General features: G+C 44.4%; 2 protein-coding genes across 4 annotated transcripts in view; both read right to left on the bottom strand.

The window, feature by feature from the left end:
- Positions 1 to 13,182, bottom strand: part of TSC22D1 (TSC22 domain family member 1) — a 116,784-nt gene extending 103,602 nt beyond the window's left edge. Inside the window, exon 1 of one of the 3 annotated variants that reach the window (XM_059041857.2) lies at positions 10,060 to 13,182. In XM_059041857.2, coding sequence (XP_058897840.1) covers positions 10,060 to 12,543 — 2,484 coding nt within the window. In that variant the 5' untranslated portion in view covers positions 12,544 to 13,182. Of the gene's footprint in view, positions 1 to 9,649 lie in introns of all 3 variants that reach the window. The other 2 variants (XM_067016523.1, XM_059041861.2) reach the window with 2 other exon arrangements.
- Positions 12,632 to 14,633, bottom strand: LOC136792794 (uncharacterized). The gene is made up of 2 exons (XM_067016525.1): positions 13,192 to 14,633; positions 12,632 to 12,720 (listed from the first exon to the last, which is right to left on the bottom strand). Exon 1 carries the CDS (start codon positions 14,616 to 14,618, stop codon positions 13,533 to 13,535), a length of 1,086 nt encoding a protein of 361 aa, XP_066872626.1. The 5' UTR covers positions 14,619 to 14,633; the 3' UTR covers positions 12,632 to 12,720; positions 13,192 to 13,532.
- Positions 14,634 to 17,192: the final 2,559 nt, after the last annotated feature.

The following is a 17,192-nucleotide window of genomic DNA, read 5'->3' as shown; positions in this document are numbered from 1 at the left end:
GAGGTTTAACAGTGGTATGTCCACAAAAAGAATATGAAAACATTTAAAGACTCTCAGAACTAGCCTCTGATGATCACTTCACTACAACCATCAGATTCTACATTTTCCCTTCTGTTTTTAATTACCCCAACCTTAAAAGTAAAGGCCTCATATCTTAATACTTTTTACTCCCATTTAATACCCATATATAATCAATTAAAATTATTGCTAATTCTAATCACTGCCAAATCTTTTCCATGGTTCTTTTCCCTTAATACAATCCATAACTTACTAGTTGAGTAACAATTACTTGTTGTCAATACAATGACCGTAAGTAAAACAGATCAGTTAGGAATTTTAAACAAGTAATTAACTCAATGCTTACTAAACTGTCTAACAAAGAAAACTCCCTTAATACAAAAAAGTGGCATTTCACCAGTTAAATGCTTCTATTTTAAACAGCTGAAACTGCAAAGAACTTCCAAGGTAATACTTAGATATTTGAGAATCATTTATGCTAAATAGCTGAACCAGTCAAAAGGAGATAAGGATACTGACATTCTAATTTAGAAATAAGTGGGGTTTTTTGTCTGTTTTATTCAAGTTGGAGAACTTTTACTGTCATAAACATATGTAAATACAAAATAAACATACGATGCTTGTTAAAAGCAGCAACTAAGCATTGCTTTTTTGCTCATAAATACAGCAAAAAAAGTAATTCTCAATCATCTCTATTAAAGGAGAAAATAGTGATAACACATGATCTATAAAGAACTTATTTAACTTTCAAATATATCATAACTGTTTTTAAAAAGAAGCTGAACTTATGCCAATATTAAAAATTTTTTTCTTCAGTTATCCATTAAGTAGATTTTTACTGAGTACCTACTGTAAGGCACTGAATGAAATATACTTTGGATGTATAGTAACAAACCAAACATCTCTGTTCATGAAGCTTAAAATCATCAAACAGATAATCCCCCCAAAACAAAAACTAATTATGCAATACAAACTGTACTAGCACTATAAAAGAACAAGGTGATCTTAAACAGTATTAACAAAGAACCTAAGTTTAGATTGGTATGTCACAGAAGGCCTCTCAAAGTGACAGTGAGGCTTAAGGAGGAATGGAGGGAAGGTGACACAGCGCATGCCAAAGCCTGGAGGAGAGAGCAAGAAAGGATGGCAACCCGAGGAATCGAAAGGAGGCAGCTGGGACAGAGAAAGTGAGGGGGAAAGTGGCATATGAGGCCAGAAGTGAGCAAAAGCGAAATGTAATTACCTTAAAAGAAATGGGAAGGCTTCAGGGGTTTGGGGGCAAGTGAGAGACCTGAACAGTCTTCCATTTTAAGAACATCACTCTGACTACAAAACATAAAATCAGAGAAAGGCAAGAATGTATGCAGGAAGTTGGTGAGGAAGCTACTGCAGGGCTTTAAGAGCTGACTATGTTACCTTAGACTAGAGTGGTGGCAACACAGACAGAGAAAGAAAAGATAAATTCAAGATATATTTAGAATGTAATGGTCAGAATGCAGAGGGTGGGGGAAAGGAAGCTATCAAGAATGACTCAGGTTTCTAAAGTGAAGAACTACAGTAAGAAATATTTATTAAAATGAGCATGACTAAAAGAGAAATTTGAGAGGGTAAGTAATGAAGAGGTTAAGTTTATGATCTGTTGAGACTGAGAGGCTGTGAGAATATAAGCAGAGATAAAATGAAGGCAGAGGACCGTAGCAGTCTAGAGCTAAGAAGAGAAGCGTGGGCTATGATATGCATTCAGGAGTTGAGAACATACAGACCATGGAACAGCAGATTACCTAGGGAAAAGGGAAAAGGGAAAAGGCAGTAGGTGGGAAGAGGACTCAAATCCAAACAAACTCCAATGTTGAGAGTCTGATAGAGGAGCTGAACTGAAGGAGAATGAAAAGGAGTGGCCAGAAAGGTGGGAAGAAACTAAGCTGGATATCACTGAAAGCAAAAGAGAGTGGGTGTTTCATGGAAGGAAAACAAAGATCTACTAGACCTATTGAGACTGAAAGGTCAAGTAAGATTTTCAGGTCAAGCTGACTAGTAAGGAAGAAGTGAAGGGTTGGGGAAAGTGGGACATTTGAATAGATGTGAGACTAGGAAAAAAGTCAACCTGGAATCCAAAACATTATAGATCATTCTTTTCACATAATATAAACATCCTTTATCATTTTTTCCCTCATGTAATTTCTTTTAATAAGCCATTAAAGATTATTCTTACCATAACATATTAAAACCTAACGACACGGTGACACAGCAAAAACCAAACAGGGTTCTGATATTGTCGCACCAGAACAGGGCATGCTCTGCAGTTTCATATTTTTAAATTGAACTTTCTAAATAAGAAATTTTTAAAATCTACATGTTTTGCAATCCTGAAGTCAATGTTACAAAGACAGAATTTTAATTATCAGAAAATTAAAATGGTTTTCCTGAAAAGATAATTTTCATACAACTTCGCCCAAAAATGTTAAAATTAATTCATTTAACATATCTGTCTACTGAATTCCAGGTACACCATTCTTACGACTTTACCCACTTTTTTCTCACCAAGGGCTCATACGTAAATGTTGGTATGTTCTATGACAATTCCGTTATTTGTACTAATATACAAGTCAATAAAGCCTGCTCTTTTTCAGGTTTTCAGCCACTCTATTATTACTTATGGGCATCACCCTTACCTCTTTGTTGGCTTTATGAGTAGTAGAAACAGCACCAGATTTTGAATTGGAAAAATGGCTTTTAATCCTACTGTTTACTGTTATGTATGTAACTTTACTGTTATGTATATAACCTGACACAGCTTACTTGGCTTCTCTAATAAACTAAATAAGCTTCAGTATATTCACCAGTAAATTAGAGAAAAACTTAATTCACAAGGTTGTTGAGTGGTTAAATGTGACAACAAATATTAACTGAATCTAATCCTAACATTCTTAATCACTTCTGTGAATTGAACTACCAAGTTATATGCCATTATTATTTCTGCTGAATATAAGCCAAGCAATTCCACTCAAAATTTACGTACTAGTTATAGATCAAATCTTGGAGCATGAATTGTTAAAATTAGTATCATTCTTTACATTTAACAGTGCAGTATTCTACAACTGAAATAGATGTGTAATGTTAAATGCACATCTATTTTACACTCCTTTCCTAAAAACCCCACTAAAATGACAGAAAAAGGAATTTTTTAAGATATAAAGCCATAAACCCACAAAAACTGAGAGAACGGGTGGAAAAGACAATAGCAACAAAAATTTGGAAGCTGGAAAGCAGATGGTTGAGTGACAAATGACTTATTTAGCAAACACTAGGAAATCAAATCTTTAGCAAACAGTGGGGAAAGCCAAGAACAAACCCAATTTAAACTGTAAAATCCCCAAAAGACTCAGGAATTGGCAGTACCACATACATCTGAAGTGGGATGTGGGAGAGAGAGAGTGCTAAAATAAGGAAGATTGTTTAAAAGTCTGTTTAAGAAGCAACCAGCCCCACAAATCCCAACTGCCCCTCCCCAGCCCCAACAAAAAACTGAAAATATATTGTCTGGTGAATATAAAACACAAGATCCCAGGACTGAGGAAATGAGGCACAACAGTATGCAGGAGAACATACTGAAAACAAGCTGACTGAGTGAAGAGACATATACAGGGATGCTCGGCCAGGTGACCATAAAGCAAAGCTAAGGAGACTCTCAGAATTTTGAATCAGCATTTACTCCCCTACTCTCACACACAACCACCATCCAAGGAAAGGCTATAGCACAAAAGATAAAGACCAAACAAATACAAACTAAGAAAGCTAAAACTGGAAGACACAGATCACACAGGGATCAGACAGCTAAGAGAAAGTACTATTGTTACTAGAACAGGACAGATAGTATTTAAAAGGACCAAAGACAAAAGCTCTTGGAAATCAAATACATGATAATAGATGGAAACTCAATACAAGTAAAGCAAAAAGAAAAAGAGATGGCAAATAGGAAAGAAACTATGATAAAATTAGAAGACTGGTCAAGAAGGTCCATTATCCCAATAAAAGGAGTTTGAGAAAGAAAAAAGAAATTGGAAAGAAATAATCAACAACCTCATTCAAGAAAAGGTCCCAGAATTAAAAGATGTTTCCAGACTGAAAGGGGACACCAGTACTCAGCACCCTGAATGAAACGAAACCCACATAAGAACCCATCATCATAAAATTTCAGAACACTAAAAACAGATACAATTTTAAAAGCTTTCAGAGATTTAAAGAAAGAGAAAGGATGGAAAGAGAATAAACAAGAGTATAGGGGAAAAAAAGAAAAAACATACACACAGGTCACATGTAATATATATAAGGAATCAGAATGGCTTCAAACTTCTCAAAAGCAACGTGGGGGGTTTCCCTGGTGGCGCAGTGGTTGACAGTCGGCCTGTCGATGCAGGGGACACAGGTTCATGCCCTGGTCCGGGAGGATCCCACGTTCCGCGGAGCAGCTGAGCCCCATGAGCCATGGCCGCTGAGCCTGCGCGTCCAGAACCTGCGCTCTGCAACGGGAGAGGCTACAACAGTGATAGGCCCACGTACAGCAAAAAAAAAAAAAAAAAAAAAGCAACGTGGAAGCTAGAAAGCCATGGAGCAAAATTATAAAATAATACAATTTCCAATCCAGTATTCTTTACCTAACCAAAGAATCAAACAAGTAACAGGGTAGGCTAAAGCCATTTTAAAACATAAAGTGAGCCAAGAATGAATAATGACAAGAGTCACTGGAAAATGGAGATCCAACCACAGAAGACAGTGAAAGGAATCCCACAAATATTAATAGTTGCATACCAAGTCTAAAAGGCAATCAGTCCAGAATGAAGCTCAGAGAAATATGAGAGAGACTTCCTCAGGAAGATAAAATTGATAACAGTACCTGATATGTCTCAGCATCTCAAGGGACATTTGATGAAATGATGAATCCGTGATTACTACAGAGAAAATTAAGGGGGGACAGGGTAGGTGGAAACAATGAATTCCAGCCAAATCACCCTATGGTAAAGCTAACAGTCAGCAAGTCACACTGAGAACTTATCAGCTCTTTAGTCTCCTACACTTAAGTACAAGCAGAGGACCAAGAATTGCCAGACATCTGAGGAAAGGCTCTATCATAAAAGGTTAAGCCCAAAACATACAAAAATGGGGAGAAAGGCAACTCGGAGGAAACAGAAGATGACAGATGAAAACTTGGGGTGGGGGAACCCACTAACATTTCTAAATGCTAAATAGTATACAGAAGTATATATATATAAGTGTACCACACACACTAGATGGCTGGGGTGCGAGAAGGGAGGCAAGTGCAGGACATTAGACAGGATAGGAAAAGTCATCATATTTTACAAGAACACTGAATAATCAATAGTGATGCAATCATAACTATTAAGAGGAGGGGGGACCAGGAGGAAGGAGGACCAGCTGAGTAGGTCATGACAAAGTTAATCTTCATTTTCTACCCAGGAAGTTAATAAAGGCAAAAAAACAAAAGCAAGGATGGACTTCCCTGGTGGCGCAGTGGTTAAGAATCCGCCTGCAAACGCAGGGGACAGGGGGTTCAAACCCTGGTCCGGGAAGATCCCACATGCCGCGGAGCAACTAAGCCCGTGAGCCACAACTACTGAGCCTGCACTCTAGAGCCTGAGAACCACAACTACTGAGCCCGTGCGCCTAGAGCCCGGCTCCGCCACAAGAGAAGCCACGGTGATGAGAAAGAAGCCCGAGCAACACGACTAAGCAAAGCCCGCACACAGCAACAAAGACCCAACGCAGCGAAAAATAAAGAAAGAAGGAAGTGTATTTTTTTAAAAAAAAGGAAGGAGTATTTTATTTAACACACACATATAGGGCATATGAGTTAGAAACAGTTCTAAGGGCTTTGCAAATTCACTGAATTCTTATAACAACCCTATGAGGTAGGTACCATTTTCCTCACTTTTTAAAATGAGCAAACTGAGGCACAGAGAGGTTAAGCAGCTAGTAAACAATAGAGGGTGGATCAGACCTAAGCAGTCTAATTCCAGGGTCCATGCTCCTAACCACCTGGCTATGTTGCACATCTAGTAGCAATACAAGCAGTTAGAGACTAGGAGGTAAATATCAGTCATCACCTATAAGAGGTGAAAGTGACTGCTTCTGGGAAATGAAGCAGGCAGGAAGCTTTTGTTTGTTTTGATAACCATGTAAACTATTTGGCTCTTTAAACTGTGCAGGTACAACCTAAATAAAAATTAAAACTTATAATTCAGTATTTTACAGGTAAAGTAGTTTATCTGATGCTACCATCCTAAGAAGTAGGCAAAATGAGTACTATTCCTACTTGATAAGAAAACTCATTCCTCTTCAATAAATATGAGGGCCAACTCTATAACAGGCATTGTATTTAAAGACAGATATCAATTCACCTCAAGGTATAAAAAGGCAAAAGAGGTAGAAAAAGTATTTTCATTCAGTTCTTTTCACTCTGTTGCATTTAATTCTATTATCCTACAACCTGAACAGTTGTGCTTAAGGTGAGAGGCAATACAAATTTTAAATCATGATAGAAAAAGCAGAGAAAGGTCTGCTCATTAATCTGTTCAAAAAAGATTTAGCTCTTGCCCTTGAGGAACTCAGTCTTGTGGGGAAAACGGGTAAACATAATCCAAACTGAATGTGTGCAGTGCCTTGAATAGAGGAACACTAAAAAGGGCTAAGGAAACAACATTCCCTGGGTGAAGAGACTGCTTCAGAGGGACCATCTGAGCTGAGCCTTGAAGGATGAATAGAAGTTTGACCAATTAATTTCACAGAAGAGGCTGTAATAATAATCACAAAACACTAAAGACTATACATCAGTGTGAAATACCTGTATCTTCCCTGTTGTAAAAATAAGTTCACATTAAAGGCTAACGTGAGACATTAAGAACTTTTTAATGAGAATGATTTTTTAAAAACTAGATACATAATCTTACTGCCTAATCCATGTTTCTAATCTTCATATTCTCCACCAGTAGCCAACTGAAAGTATTTTCCACGTGTTAGAAATATTTTAAAATTTAAAGTGTTAGAATATTATTTCAAAAGATGACTAAAGAACAATGAATCTTCATTTGCCCTACCATCCAAAAGTTTTACTGTTAACGTGTTTTCTAAGTCATAATACTGAAATTACAATGTACTCTTTTCTCCCATGGGAGACTAATAGGTGACCAAGCCCAGAAGACGCAATGACACAGAAACTAACGTGGGAAGAAAAAGTAAAAATAATTTTTTTAACCACTAACACTTTAAAAAAATAAATAGAAACTCATGATCACTTTTTTCTCTTGCAGATATTCTCAAATTCCCTTCCAAGAACCAATTTAAATGAAACATTTCTTTTTCCAAACTACAGTGATAAAAGAAATAATCTGCAGGAAAGCACAAAGAAAATAATATACAAATTTACCCTATCTGACCTTTACAGGTATTTTAGGGGTCATTTTGATTTTTCAGAATTTAAAGGATACCTCTGAAAAAAAATTTTCTGGTTTTGACAACTTGACTGATGTTATTAACAAAGGCTCAAATAGGTAGTTCATTCAAAACAGGTACAGTCAACTCAAGTTACTTTATACCAACATTTAATCATATTTCTCAGTATCTGTTTTTGTCCCTTTAATTTCAAACCTTCCTACATAATTTGCCCCTAATTAATGTTCCTCTCAGTTACTATATGGAAAAGTTAATTTTGTAGTAATATCTTAAATGGGGACTCCATCTCTACAGTTAAAAACCTAGCTGTAAAGTCTCCTGACTTTAATCATCTGGAACAGCATGTTGTAGAAAGCTCTATCATGCCCTACCATCAGGAGGAAAACAAAAAAGGAGAAAGTCATGCCAGGAGACCACAAACAGTAATTAGCAAAAATCATGGCAGGTTTGAATTCAAAATATGTGGTTTTCATTTATGTATCTGACCCATCCTTTATTTCTCTAAATTTAGCATCCACATAATGTACCGGTGGGCTTTACTCAGATCACACCCTTTAAATTTAGAACATATTAATATTTGGGGTAAATCTTTAAAATTACAGGTAAGTATTAGCATGATTTGATACATTTAAAGGTTTAACAATAATTATAGTAGGACTCTTTAAGGAAACCACCTCCTAGAAGAGGTCTATCTTTTAATGTACAGTTTTGTACACATGATACAGAATACATCTAGCTAGGTAACAAGATTTTAATTATATGACTTAGAAAAATAATAAAAATCTTGAAAGACAAGACTTTAAATTATTTCAATTAATCATGCCTTTACCTTATATCTTTTAAGTAACTAAAAAAAAGAAAAAACCATGAAAACCTCACGGACACATTAGGCCTTTGTTTTTCTAAAACTGCCATTCTTTTGAAATATGCTCAATATTTCCAAAGGGAAAACCACAGATATACATTTTGAATGTAAATGTTCCAACTGGTTTGGTAAAAGTTCAATCTCAAAAATCTCCAACGAATACTAAAATAATTAAGTGTCTTTCAAGCTTATTCAAAGTTCCACAGTGAAAATGAATAGCCTTTGTCATAACTCCTATATTATTTTGATCAAGGTTAGTCACAGACTGGCAAATTTGTGAAAAGAACATTCCTTTAAAAATCAACTTAGTTTAAAGCCATGTAGTAGCATGAGAGATTTCACAACTTTTCTAGCTAGCCAGCTTCAAAGACACAATTTGATTCAATAAACATGATTATCACATTATTTCCAATCCAATTAAGAAAACGCTGGTTTAACAATGTACTTTAGGCTTTATGTATTTTTTTGGTAAGAGAAGAGGAGAACAGGTGGAGTAGACTGTAGGAGCGCAAAGTCGGTCTCATGTCTATAAGTTCAACCCTCCAAGACTTTGTTTCTTTACCCTTTAAAATGGCTACCACCTTGATCTACTATGCAAAAGGAAAAATGCACAGCATACTACTATCAACGATAAATCTCGTTATTTTTAAGAGTGTATGGCCTCCTACCCCACAAAACACTTTTTAAGATTCCCATTCCTTTACTGTTCAGATGAAACGACCATTAGATAAGTACACAAAAGTTGGGTCAATTAGTTTGAGGGCAACCTGTATAACCCAGCTTAGGTCATCTTTCCTGTAATATCTGATGAGGAAAAGCAGCTAACGTTATCTTTCACAGACTAAGAGCAAACACAGCAGAACTGAAAAGGGTTGTCCTGTCCAGTAAAGGAGAAACAAATGTGGGAACCACAACCTCCCCTCCCGTCCCCAAGAGATAATCATAATGATTTTAGTAATTCAAAAGAACAGATTAACTATTAGATGGGTTGGCAAAAACTAATAATTCTAAAAACCATTTTATAAATAACAAAACCACTTGGTGCTCCCAAACCTATTCTTAATGCTCAAAAACTATCCTGTCAAATAGTGTTTACACAATACCTATACCACTTCCTGACCAGCTAGTTTGAGACTGCTCTGTAACACTCTTGCTCTAGAAAACTTACCAGAAAAATGCAGTTTCACATACAAAAAGGAAGAAATATATGCTTTGGACTAATCTTGTGCATATACATAGCTACTGAATAGATTAACTCTGAATCTGCTGAGTGTCTGCAGAAACATGGCATGACCTTACCTCTCATCCTCGCCATCCACCAGGGGTGTCGTCAGCGGTAGCACCTTCAACGGGAAAAGAGAAGCAGAGGCTCCTAGGCTGCTGCTACTCCCATCTGAAACTGCCGACATTCCCCCACTGTCACCACTGATAGTCTGAGGTAAGCCAACTAAGGAGGGTTCCGCTGGGCGCCTGGCATATTCAATTTGGCTTCCAATTGCCTGAGCTAATGATTGTGCAGAGAACTGAGTAGAACTTAGCGGGATCTGTTGCGCCAAAGGCAAATTTATATTAGATGCTGCTATCAAGGGAGGCTGACTAACACCTTGAACCAAATTACCATTCTGAGTGGCAGGGGCTTGTGCTATATTCTGTGATGGAACCAAGTTTGTTGGGACAGAAGGCATTCCAGAAGGACCAGCTGAACTAACCTGATTCGTAACAGAAATACTGCTAGCAGAGGGCAAAGGACTAACTGCAGGCAACTGCTGCGAAACAACTCCTGGAGCTACTGGCTCTACTCCTTGCGGCTGGGGAGGCACAGTTAACAAGGTACTCTGGGGTGCAATGACCAACTGTTGAGGAAGGCCTGAAGCACTAGCTTGAACTCCCTGATGAAGAATCGCAGCTTGAGCGGGTGGAACTATCTGTGAAGACGGGGGAGCACCGTGCGGGATAACTGAAGGTGTGACTTGGGCAGACGGCTGCTGCGCTGCTGTAGGTACGTTTGTCTGTTGACCAATATTTGCAATTTGACTGCCAAGAGGTACAGCAGATACTGCCGTCTGCGCCTGGCCAGCAGGTTGGCCAGATGCCCCTGCGGGCTGCGCCTGGACTGCTGCGGGCTGCGCTGGCAGCTGGATGCTCTGTGGCTGAGCCATAGGAATCACCGCGGCTCCTGCTCCCACCCCCGCAGAAGTGGGCTGTCCAGAGGACACTGCCGTTTGCAGAATCGGCTGCTGCTGAACATACTCGGAAGTAGCATTCGGAGTCGCTGACGGACCGTGGCTTGGGGCCACCTGCGTGGAAAGAGCCGGCGGCTGCTGTCCATAGTGTAACTGCTGGGGTGATGTCCCTGGCAGGGGAGCTTGCGCCGGAGGGGCCGCCTGAGAATACGGCAGTTGGGGCTGAGCCAGGGTGGAAACGGAAGGCTGCTGACCTAGAGCTGAAGTTACACCCACCACGCTCACAGGTGATGGCTGGATACCAGCTGCAGCACTGAGAGCGGCTTGCAGAGGTCCTGGTTGAAGACCCTGCTTCTGCTGATAGCTCAGTTCTTGAGGCTGCAACTGTACTTGCGAGATCTGTGACTGAGAAACACTCTGTGGTATACTAGCTGCTGAAATGCCCGCCGGAGCAGCGCTGCTGAAGTCCATCTGCGGGAGGGCGACACCTGGAAGAGCGGGCGGCTGCTGCACCACGGCAGCTGGGGCTCCCATCTCTCCGCTTCCCACACTCTCCGTGTAGTGACTCAGTGTGCTGACACTACTCACTGAGCTCCCGCTAGTGCTCTCCCTCTCACAAGTCACTTCTGTCGGGTTTTGTTTTACGCTTTCCACTGCCTTATTTATCACCACCCCTTCGGCGGCGGGGACTGCGTTTTCTTTTTCATAGAACTCGGTGCAAGTCCATCTACCTTTTTTGAAGGGCTCAGAACTCGAATCTAACTTCACAACTCTGAACCTGGACGTGTTAACTGTTGGTTGTTGCTGCTGACTTGAAACTGATCCTACAGTCATCCCTGCAGCTGTACTGGCAGTGCTGTTAATGAGAGCGGAGAACGAAATCGTACCGTTGCCCAGGCCGCTCAAGACAGTCACGTTAACACCGCTGCTCACTCCAGGCCCAACGCTCACACCTGCAGCACTGGGAACGCTGCTCGCACTTAAATTAGCATTAGCAAGCATGCTGCTGGTCACATTAGGATTAAAACCACCCACAGCCGTAATGTTAACATTATTCATCGTATTAGTGCCTGTAACAGAATTTATACCTATACTGCCGCTTGTACTCGGAGCACGGATACTAGTCATTACAGATGCAGGTGAGCCACTCGATGATACGGCAGAAGTTGGTGCAACTGGCATAACACTGTCGGAGCTTCCAGTTGTAGACAGTTTTCTGGATACTGGGCTTGAGGGCGGCCCTCCCGGAATGGGTGTACTGGCCACACCGGCATGGGATGGATGGTGGTGCCCATGATGGAGGTGGTGCCCATGATGAATGGGAGGGTGGTGATGGAGGGAGTGGGTATGAGCATTCCCATTGATGACAACATTCTGTTGTGGAAGGTGAGGCAGATGAGGCTGAGGAAGGGGGGGCTGGTTGGGAGAGACTGCCCCAGGTGTCTCGGCTTCCTGGAAGTTATTGAGAGTTTCTTCTGAGGAGCTGCGTTCAGGCTCCCCTAAGTCGGTAGCCCTGGAAAGTGACACATCAAGGATCTCGGAAGACGACAGATCTTCTGTGTGAGATTCATCCAGATCATCGTAGCTTTCGGTGTCCTCTGCGATGCTGTTGTTAGAGCTGATGCTGGCGGAGATCTGAGCCGGGGTCACGCTCGTTATCTGGAAGCCACTTTTCTTTTTCATTTGAGTTCCGCCTGGCGCAAGAGGCTGTGCCTGCAGCTGAGCCTGCGAAAGGAGATTCAGGCTTTGTGGAGGCGGAGGCTGTGGTCCCGACAGAGAAGATGCTGCAGGAGGTGGCGGCTGGAGCAGCGACGGAGGTGGAAAATCCTCGGAAGATGGGGCACTACTACCAACGCCGGTACCTGCTGCATTGAGAGCAGAGGCGCTGCCACCACTACTGCCCCTTCGAGGGAACACTGCCGGGTGCGCCATCTTCCTAGCACTAATGTCTGCAGCGGCCGAGGCCGCGGCCGCGGCCGCGGCGGCGGTGGACTCGGGCGGCTGGTGCATTGTGCTGGGTACCAGGGGGCGGAGGAGACGAGTGCAATTTCCTTCTGCACCGTAATCTTTGTATTCAAGACGCCGAGGAGGAAAACGGGACCTGACGCTCCGCCCGGCGCGATTCCTCCTCCTCCTCCTCCTCCTTCTCAGCCGAAGGCGCCGGCCGCTTCTGCCTTCGAGGGCGAGCTTCGGGAAGGGAGGATGAACGAGGGTGAACAGGACAGCCGGGGACCCGAAGGGGGGACCCCTTCAGTCCTTCGCCATTCACTTTCCCCTCTAGCCTCACACCCCCCTTTATATTCCGCTTCACGTGGGGTGCGGGGCAGGAGGGAGGGGAAGACCAGGGGAGGGGGGAGGCTGGGGGAGGCTGGGGGAGGCTGGGGGAGGCTGGGGGAGGCTAGGGGAGGGGGTGGGAAAGCCGAGAAATGCCCACCTTCTCCGGACAACTCCGAAGCCACCTCCACCCCTCCTCCCGCCGCGGCGGCCGCTGCAAAACCCTCCCGGTCGCTCTGCACGAAGGCGGCGCCGAGCGAGCGTCGCCTTCCCCTCGCCACCCCCAGCCCCGCCGCCGCCGGCGAACCCTGAGCTCAGTGTGGCTCAAACCTCCCCTCCCGGCCCCGCCGGCCCCGCTCGGCCCTCCCCCCACGCCCCGCGGACCCTTTCAAACCCCCTGGGCTCGCGGCGGCTGCTCCGTGAGGAAACGCTGGCCGCGGCTGGGGCCGGCGCGGCGAGGCTCGAAGCGGGGCGGCGGCGGGGCGCCGGGTACGGTGAGCCCAGCAACGGGGCGCGGGCGGGCGCACAGAGACGCCGGGTCCTCGCGGAGCACGACCAGGGCGCGGCGGCAGCGGTGGCAGCGGGAGCCCAGGGACCTCTCCATCACTGGCAGCCATGGAGCCCGAGCATTTTCCTCCCTCCGGGCAGGCGCCTCGGTTCGGCACACGTCCTCGGGGAGGAAGGGGTCGGCGCCCGAGCCTCCCCGGAGGGCGGCAGGACGTGCGCTAGCGCCGACGATGCGAGCCGCTCTCCGTCCTCTTCCTCCGCAGCCGGCTCGTCCGCACCCCGCTGCTCCCGCGGCCCGGGCCGGAGGGGGCCGCAGGCGGCGGCGACGACTCCTTTCTCGGCGGTGTTGGTGGCCAGAGGGGCTGCTGCAGCGACTGCAGCCGACGCCGTTCAAAGGAACGAGAGGTGGGGTTGGTCGGTGTCGGCGAACGGGGCGGGTGAGTGGGTGGGTGCCGAGGGAGGGCGGCGGGCGGAGAGGGGGCTGTGGTGGTTGTTACTAGTGCTTTTCTCCGGCTCCACCGTATCCCCGGGTCTCTCGCGGCATCGGCAGAGGAGGGACCAGCGCCCGAGCGCAGGAGGAGGAGGGGCGACCGCCGGCTGGAGGAGGCGGCGGCGGTGGGGGCTGGCTGAGGAGAAGGAGGGAAGATGGCGTCTGCGCATGCGCCCCGGCGCCGCAGACATAAAGCCGGCTCTGGCGGAGGAGGAGGCGGCGAGTCTTCGAACCTCGCTGAGCGCCGGTTCTCCTGGCGGAAATTTCCGAAGGCTGGCGGAGGCGCCGACGTCGGCGGCGGTGGTGGGGGAGGGGAATTTCGGCCGGGGGAGCGAATCCGGGTCGACCGGAGAGAGTCGGCCTGATGGCGGTGGGGCACGGTGCGGGGCGCGCGCAGGTTAGGTGTGTCCGCTCCTTTTTCACACGCGGCCGGCGCGCGCGCGCAGGCACGCGGCAGAGGAGGGGTTGCGGCAGGGAGGGGCTCACGGAGGCCGCTGGAACCCGGGTCTCGGGTATAAGCGCTCTGGGTAGTGTCCCCCGCCTGCCGAATGGGTAATGAGCCTTTTCTCCGCAGCAACAGCATCACGAGTTTCAGTTCCCAGGAGTCCGTCACCGCCACGACATGAGTCAGGCTTTCTTCCTCGGCGCGAGGAGGAGCCCTCCTCCTCCTCGCCGCACCTGGGCTCGACCCTGGCCCGCGCGGCCCTCGCCCCCTCGGAGGATGCCCCAGCGCTCGGAGCCGCGGGGTCCGCGGAAGGCCGGTGGCTCTTCGGGATAGACGCTCCCTTTTGTGCAGCGCAGTTGCAGCTGCCATGCGGTCCCCTCGCCTTTCGACGGGCACGGGCTAGCCAGCCCGGCAGATATTGCAGCTGTTTGCAGTTAACTGCTTGAGCCCTTCTCTGGAGAGGGAGCGCTTGCAATCCGTCGTTACCTGGAGGGAAGCAGTAGCCCGGCCTAGTAAATAACTGACCTCAACAGGTGGAGCTTATCTCCAGCAGGGATAGCATTTCGTTTAATTGTCCAGGCTGTAGCCTGCATAGGTTTGATTTAAAAGACAAACTGGCCTAGTCATGGTGGCAACCGATGATCAATGAAGACTACCCTTTAGGGTTAGAAAAGAGAAAGAACCATCTGCAATTCCAGTTTAAAAAAAAATAATAAAACCTGCATGGATCTGAGCATGGTGCTACAGAAGCAATGTTAGGTTTGATGGGAGGCAGTTTACTGGAAGTGCTTCCCAGGCATTACACGTCAAAACATTCTAGCTCTAAGTATTGTTTACTACTAGGCAAGAGTGTACTTCTCGCCAAGGAATTAAAAAACAACAAAGTATTATAATATAGAAAACCCTAGGGAGAAATGTGGGTTTTTTTCAACTTAGGTTGTTGAGAAACTGAACGTTTAGCATAGGTTAGACCTATGCTTCAGTAAGTCTCACAGACTTCCAGATCTACAATCCTATTTCAGGAGCTTGTTAAAACATAAATGGCATAATTGTCGATTCAACACGTTACTTTAGGTTTCTCTAAACTTTTCCCCTCATTCTGTCCCCCAAGAGGTTAGGAATATCACCATTATATTACTGAATAGAAAAGCACCCTCAACATCCCCGTATAGCCTGTATCAAAGTTTTGATATGTTGCTTTTTCTGTGGTATCCCCCACTAAACCCAAAAGGTAGGACTACGTGTTTTTAATGTGGAGTTACGGAGTAGGTACAAAGTAGGTGCTCACAAATATTGAAAATGACATGGTAGTAAAAATCAAATTCACTTGAAAAGATCCGACTTGTTTTATGTTACTAATGAATTAATACGTGAATGATTGGGGTTTTTTTTACATAACTATGGCCATTTGTGTATTTTACAAAAATAATTTCTTTAATGTTACAACAGCTTTTGTTGCAAGAAATACACCTGATTAATGGCCGCTATTCATTGTTGAAATGCAACTCTGACGTGCTTTTTTCAACAGTTTTTGAACGGAAAATAGGAAGTATCCTAATGAACTGAAACTGCAATAGAATTTAGTAGGGCAAAATGTGTTTGTGAGCTACAGTGTGAAAGAAAATGCTCTAGATCTCTCAAAATCTTGCTTTAGGTCAAAATTTTAAATTACCCCAAACAACAGCTCAACACCCCCTGGTGTGTTGAGCTATATACTTACCGCCTAAATACCAACTGTGATAGGGTTTGAAGCAGAAGAAACCCATGTAATAAAGTCTTCCGGACCTCTCTGGTGGTGCAGTGGTTAAGAACCCGCCTGCCAATGCAGGGGACACGGGTTCGAGCCCTGGTCCGCGAAGATCCCACATGCCGCGGAGCAGCTAAGCCCATGCGCCACAACTACTGAGCCTGCGCTCTAGAGCCCACGTGCCACGACTACTGAAGCCCACACGCCTAGAGCCCCTGCTCCGCAATAAGAGAGGCCATTGCAATGTGATGTCTGCGCACCGCAACGAAGAGTAAACCCCGCTCGCTGCAACTAGAGAAAGACTGCGTGCAACGAAGACCCAACTCAGCCAAAAATAAATAATAAATAAATTTATAAAAAATAAAAAAGTCTTCCAGCGTTGACAGAATGAGTCATTGAGATAACCCTGTAAAAGGAGATACTTCTAATAACCAGTAGTAATGAGTATTGTTCTTTTGGGCCGTTTTGATGTTGGCGGTTAGTGGGTATATTATTTCTTTAAAAAGAAAGTTGTTATTGTTTTAACTTTTCCAGGATAACATAAGACATAGAAAATACAGCTTTTGAAATGTGTTTCACTTTTATCTGCCATATCACCTTCAAATTCCTGGTTAGGCTGCATCACGTCCCACTGAGATACGACAAGCTGCTCTGCAGTTACGGCAACCTGCATTTGAGAAACATTGCTCTCTCTCCCTCTCCCTTCTCCAGCTGCCAACATTTCTATGACCAGCAATACATAAATATAAGTCCATAAAAACAAGCAGAAGCACTTGAACAACCCCATGTTGTTATCATGTCACCACCTTTTAATCTAAAAGGTCTGGATTTTTTTTTTACATTAATATCAAATGCACACTGCTATGTGCAATGAAGTCATTAATTCCTTTGAACCCAGTACTTGGAGTTACCCTTTGTCTTTTGAAAGACTGCATTTCACCTGTTTACATTCTGAAGGTATAGTTCTGAATTACTCTCTATTGTGGAAAAGATTAGTCCATAGTGCAGTGTTCACTTAAATCTCGTTATTGTGACATTGCAAACCAGCATATATATTTGGCTATTGTTACCGAAAGCTCCACCTCTCTGTACACAGGTGCTGAATCTAATCTTGGGGACAGAGTTTTGGGTGAAGTAGAAGAAGACAGCTTTATTGCTTTGCCAGGCAAAGGAAGACACACTGGGCTTCTGCCTCA

This window comes from Kogia breviceps, chromosome 16 (genome assembly GCF_026419965.1).
Source record: "Kogia breviceps isolate mKogBre1 chromosome 16, mKogBre1 haplotype 1, whole genome shotgun sequence".
In the NCBI taxonomy this organism is placed as follows: domain Eukaryota; kingdom Metazoa; phylum Chordata; class Mammalia; order Artiodactyla; family Physeteridae; genus Kogia; species Kogia breviceps.
The sequence above is the reverse complement of the archived record's forward strand: the minus strand, read 5'-3'. Positions and strand labels throughout refer to the sequence as shown.

Excerpts from the sequence above, each read along its gene's own strand:
- LOC136792794 (XM_067016525.1), bottom strand. The coding sequence starts at position 14,618 with ATGGCAGCTGCAACTGCGCTGCACAAAAGGGAGCGTCTATCCCGAAGA.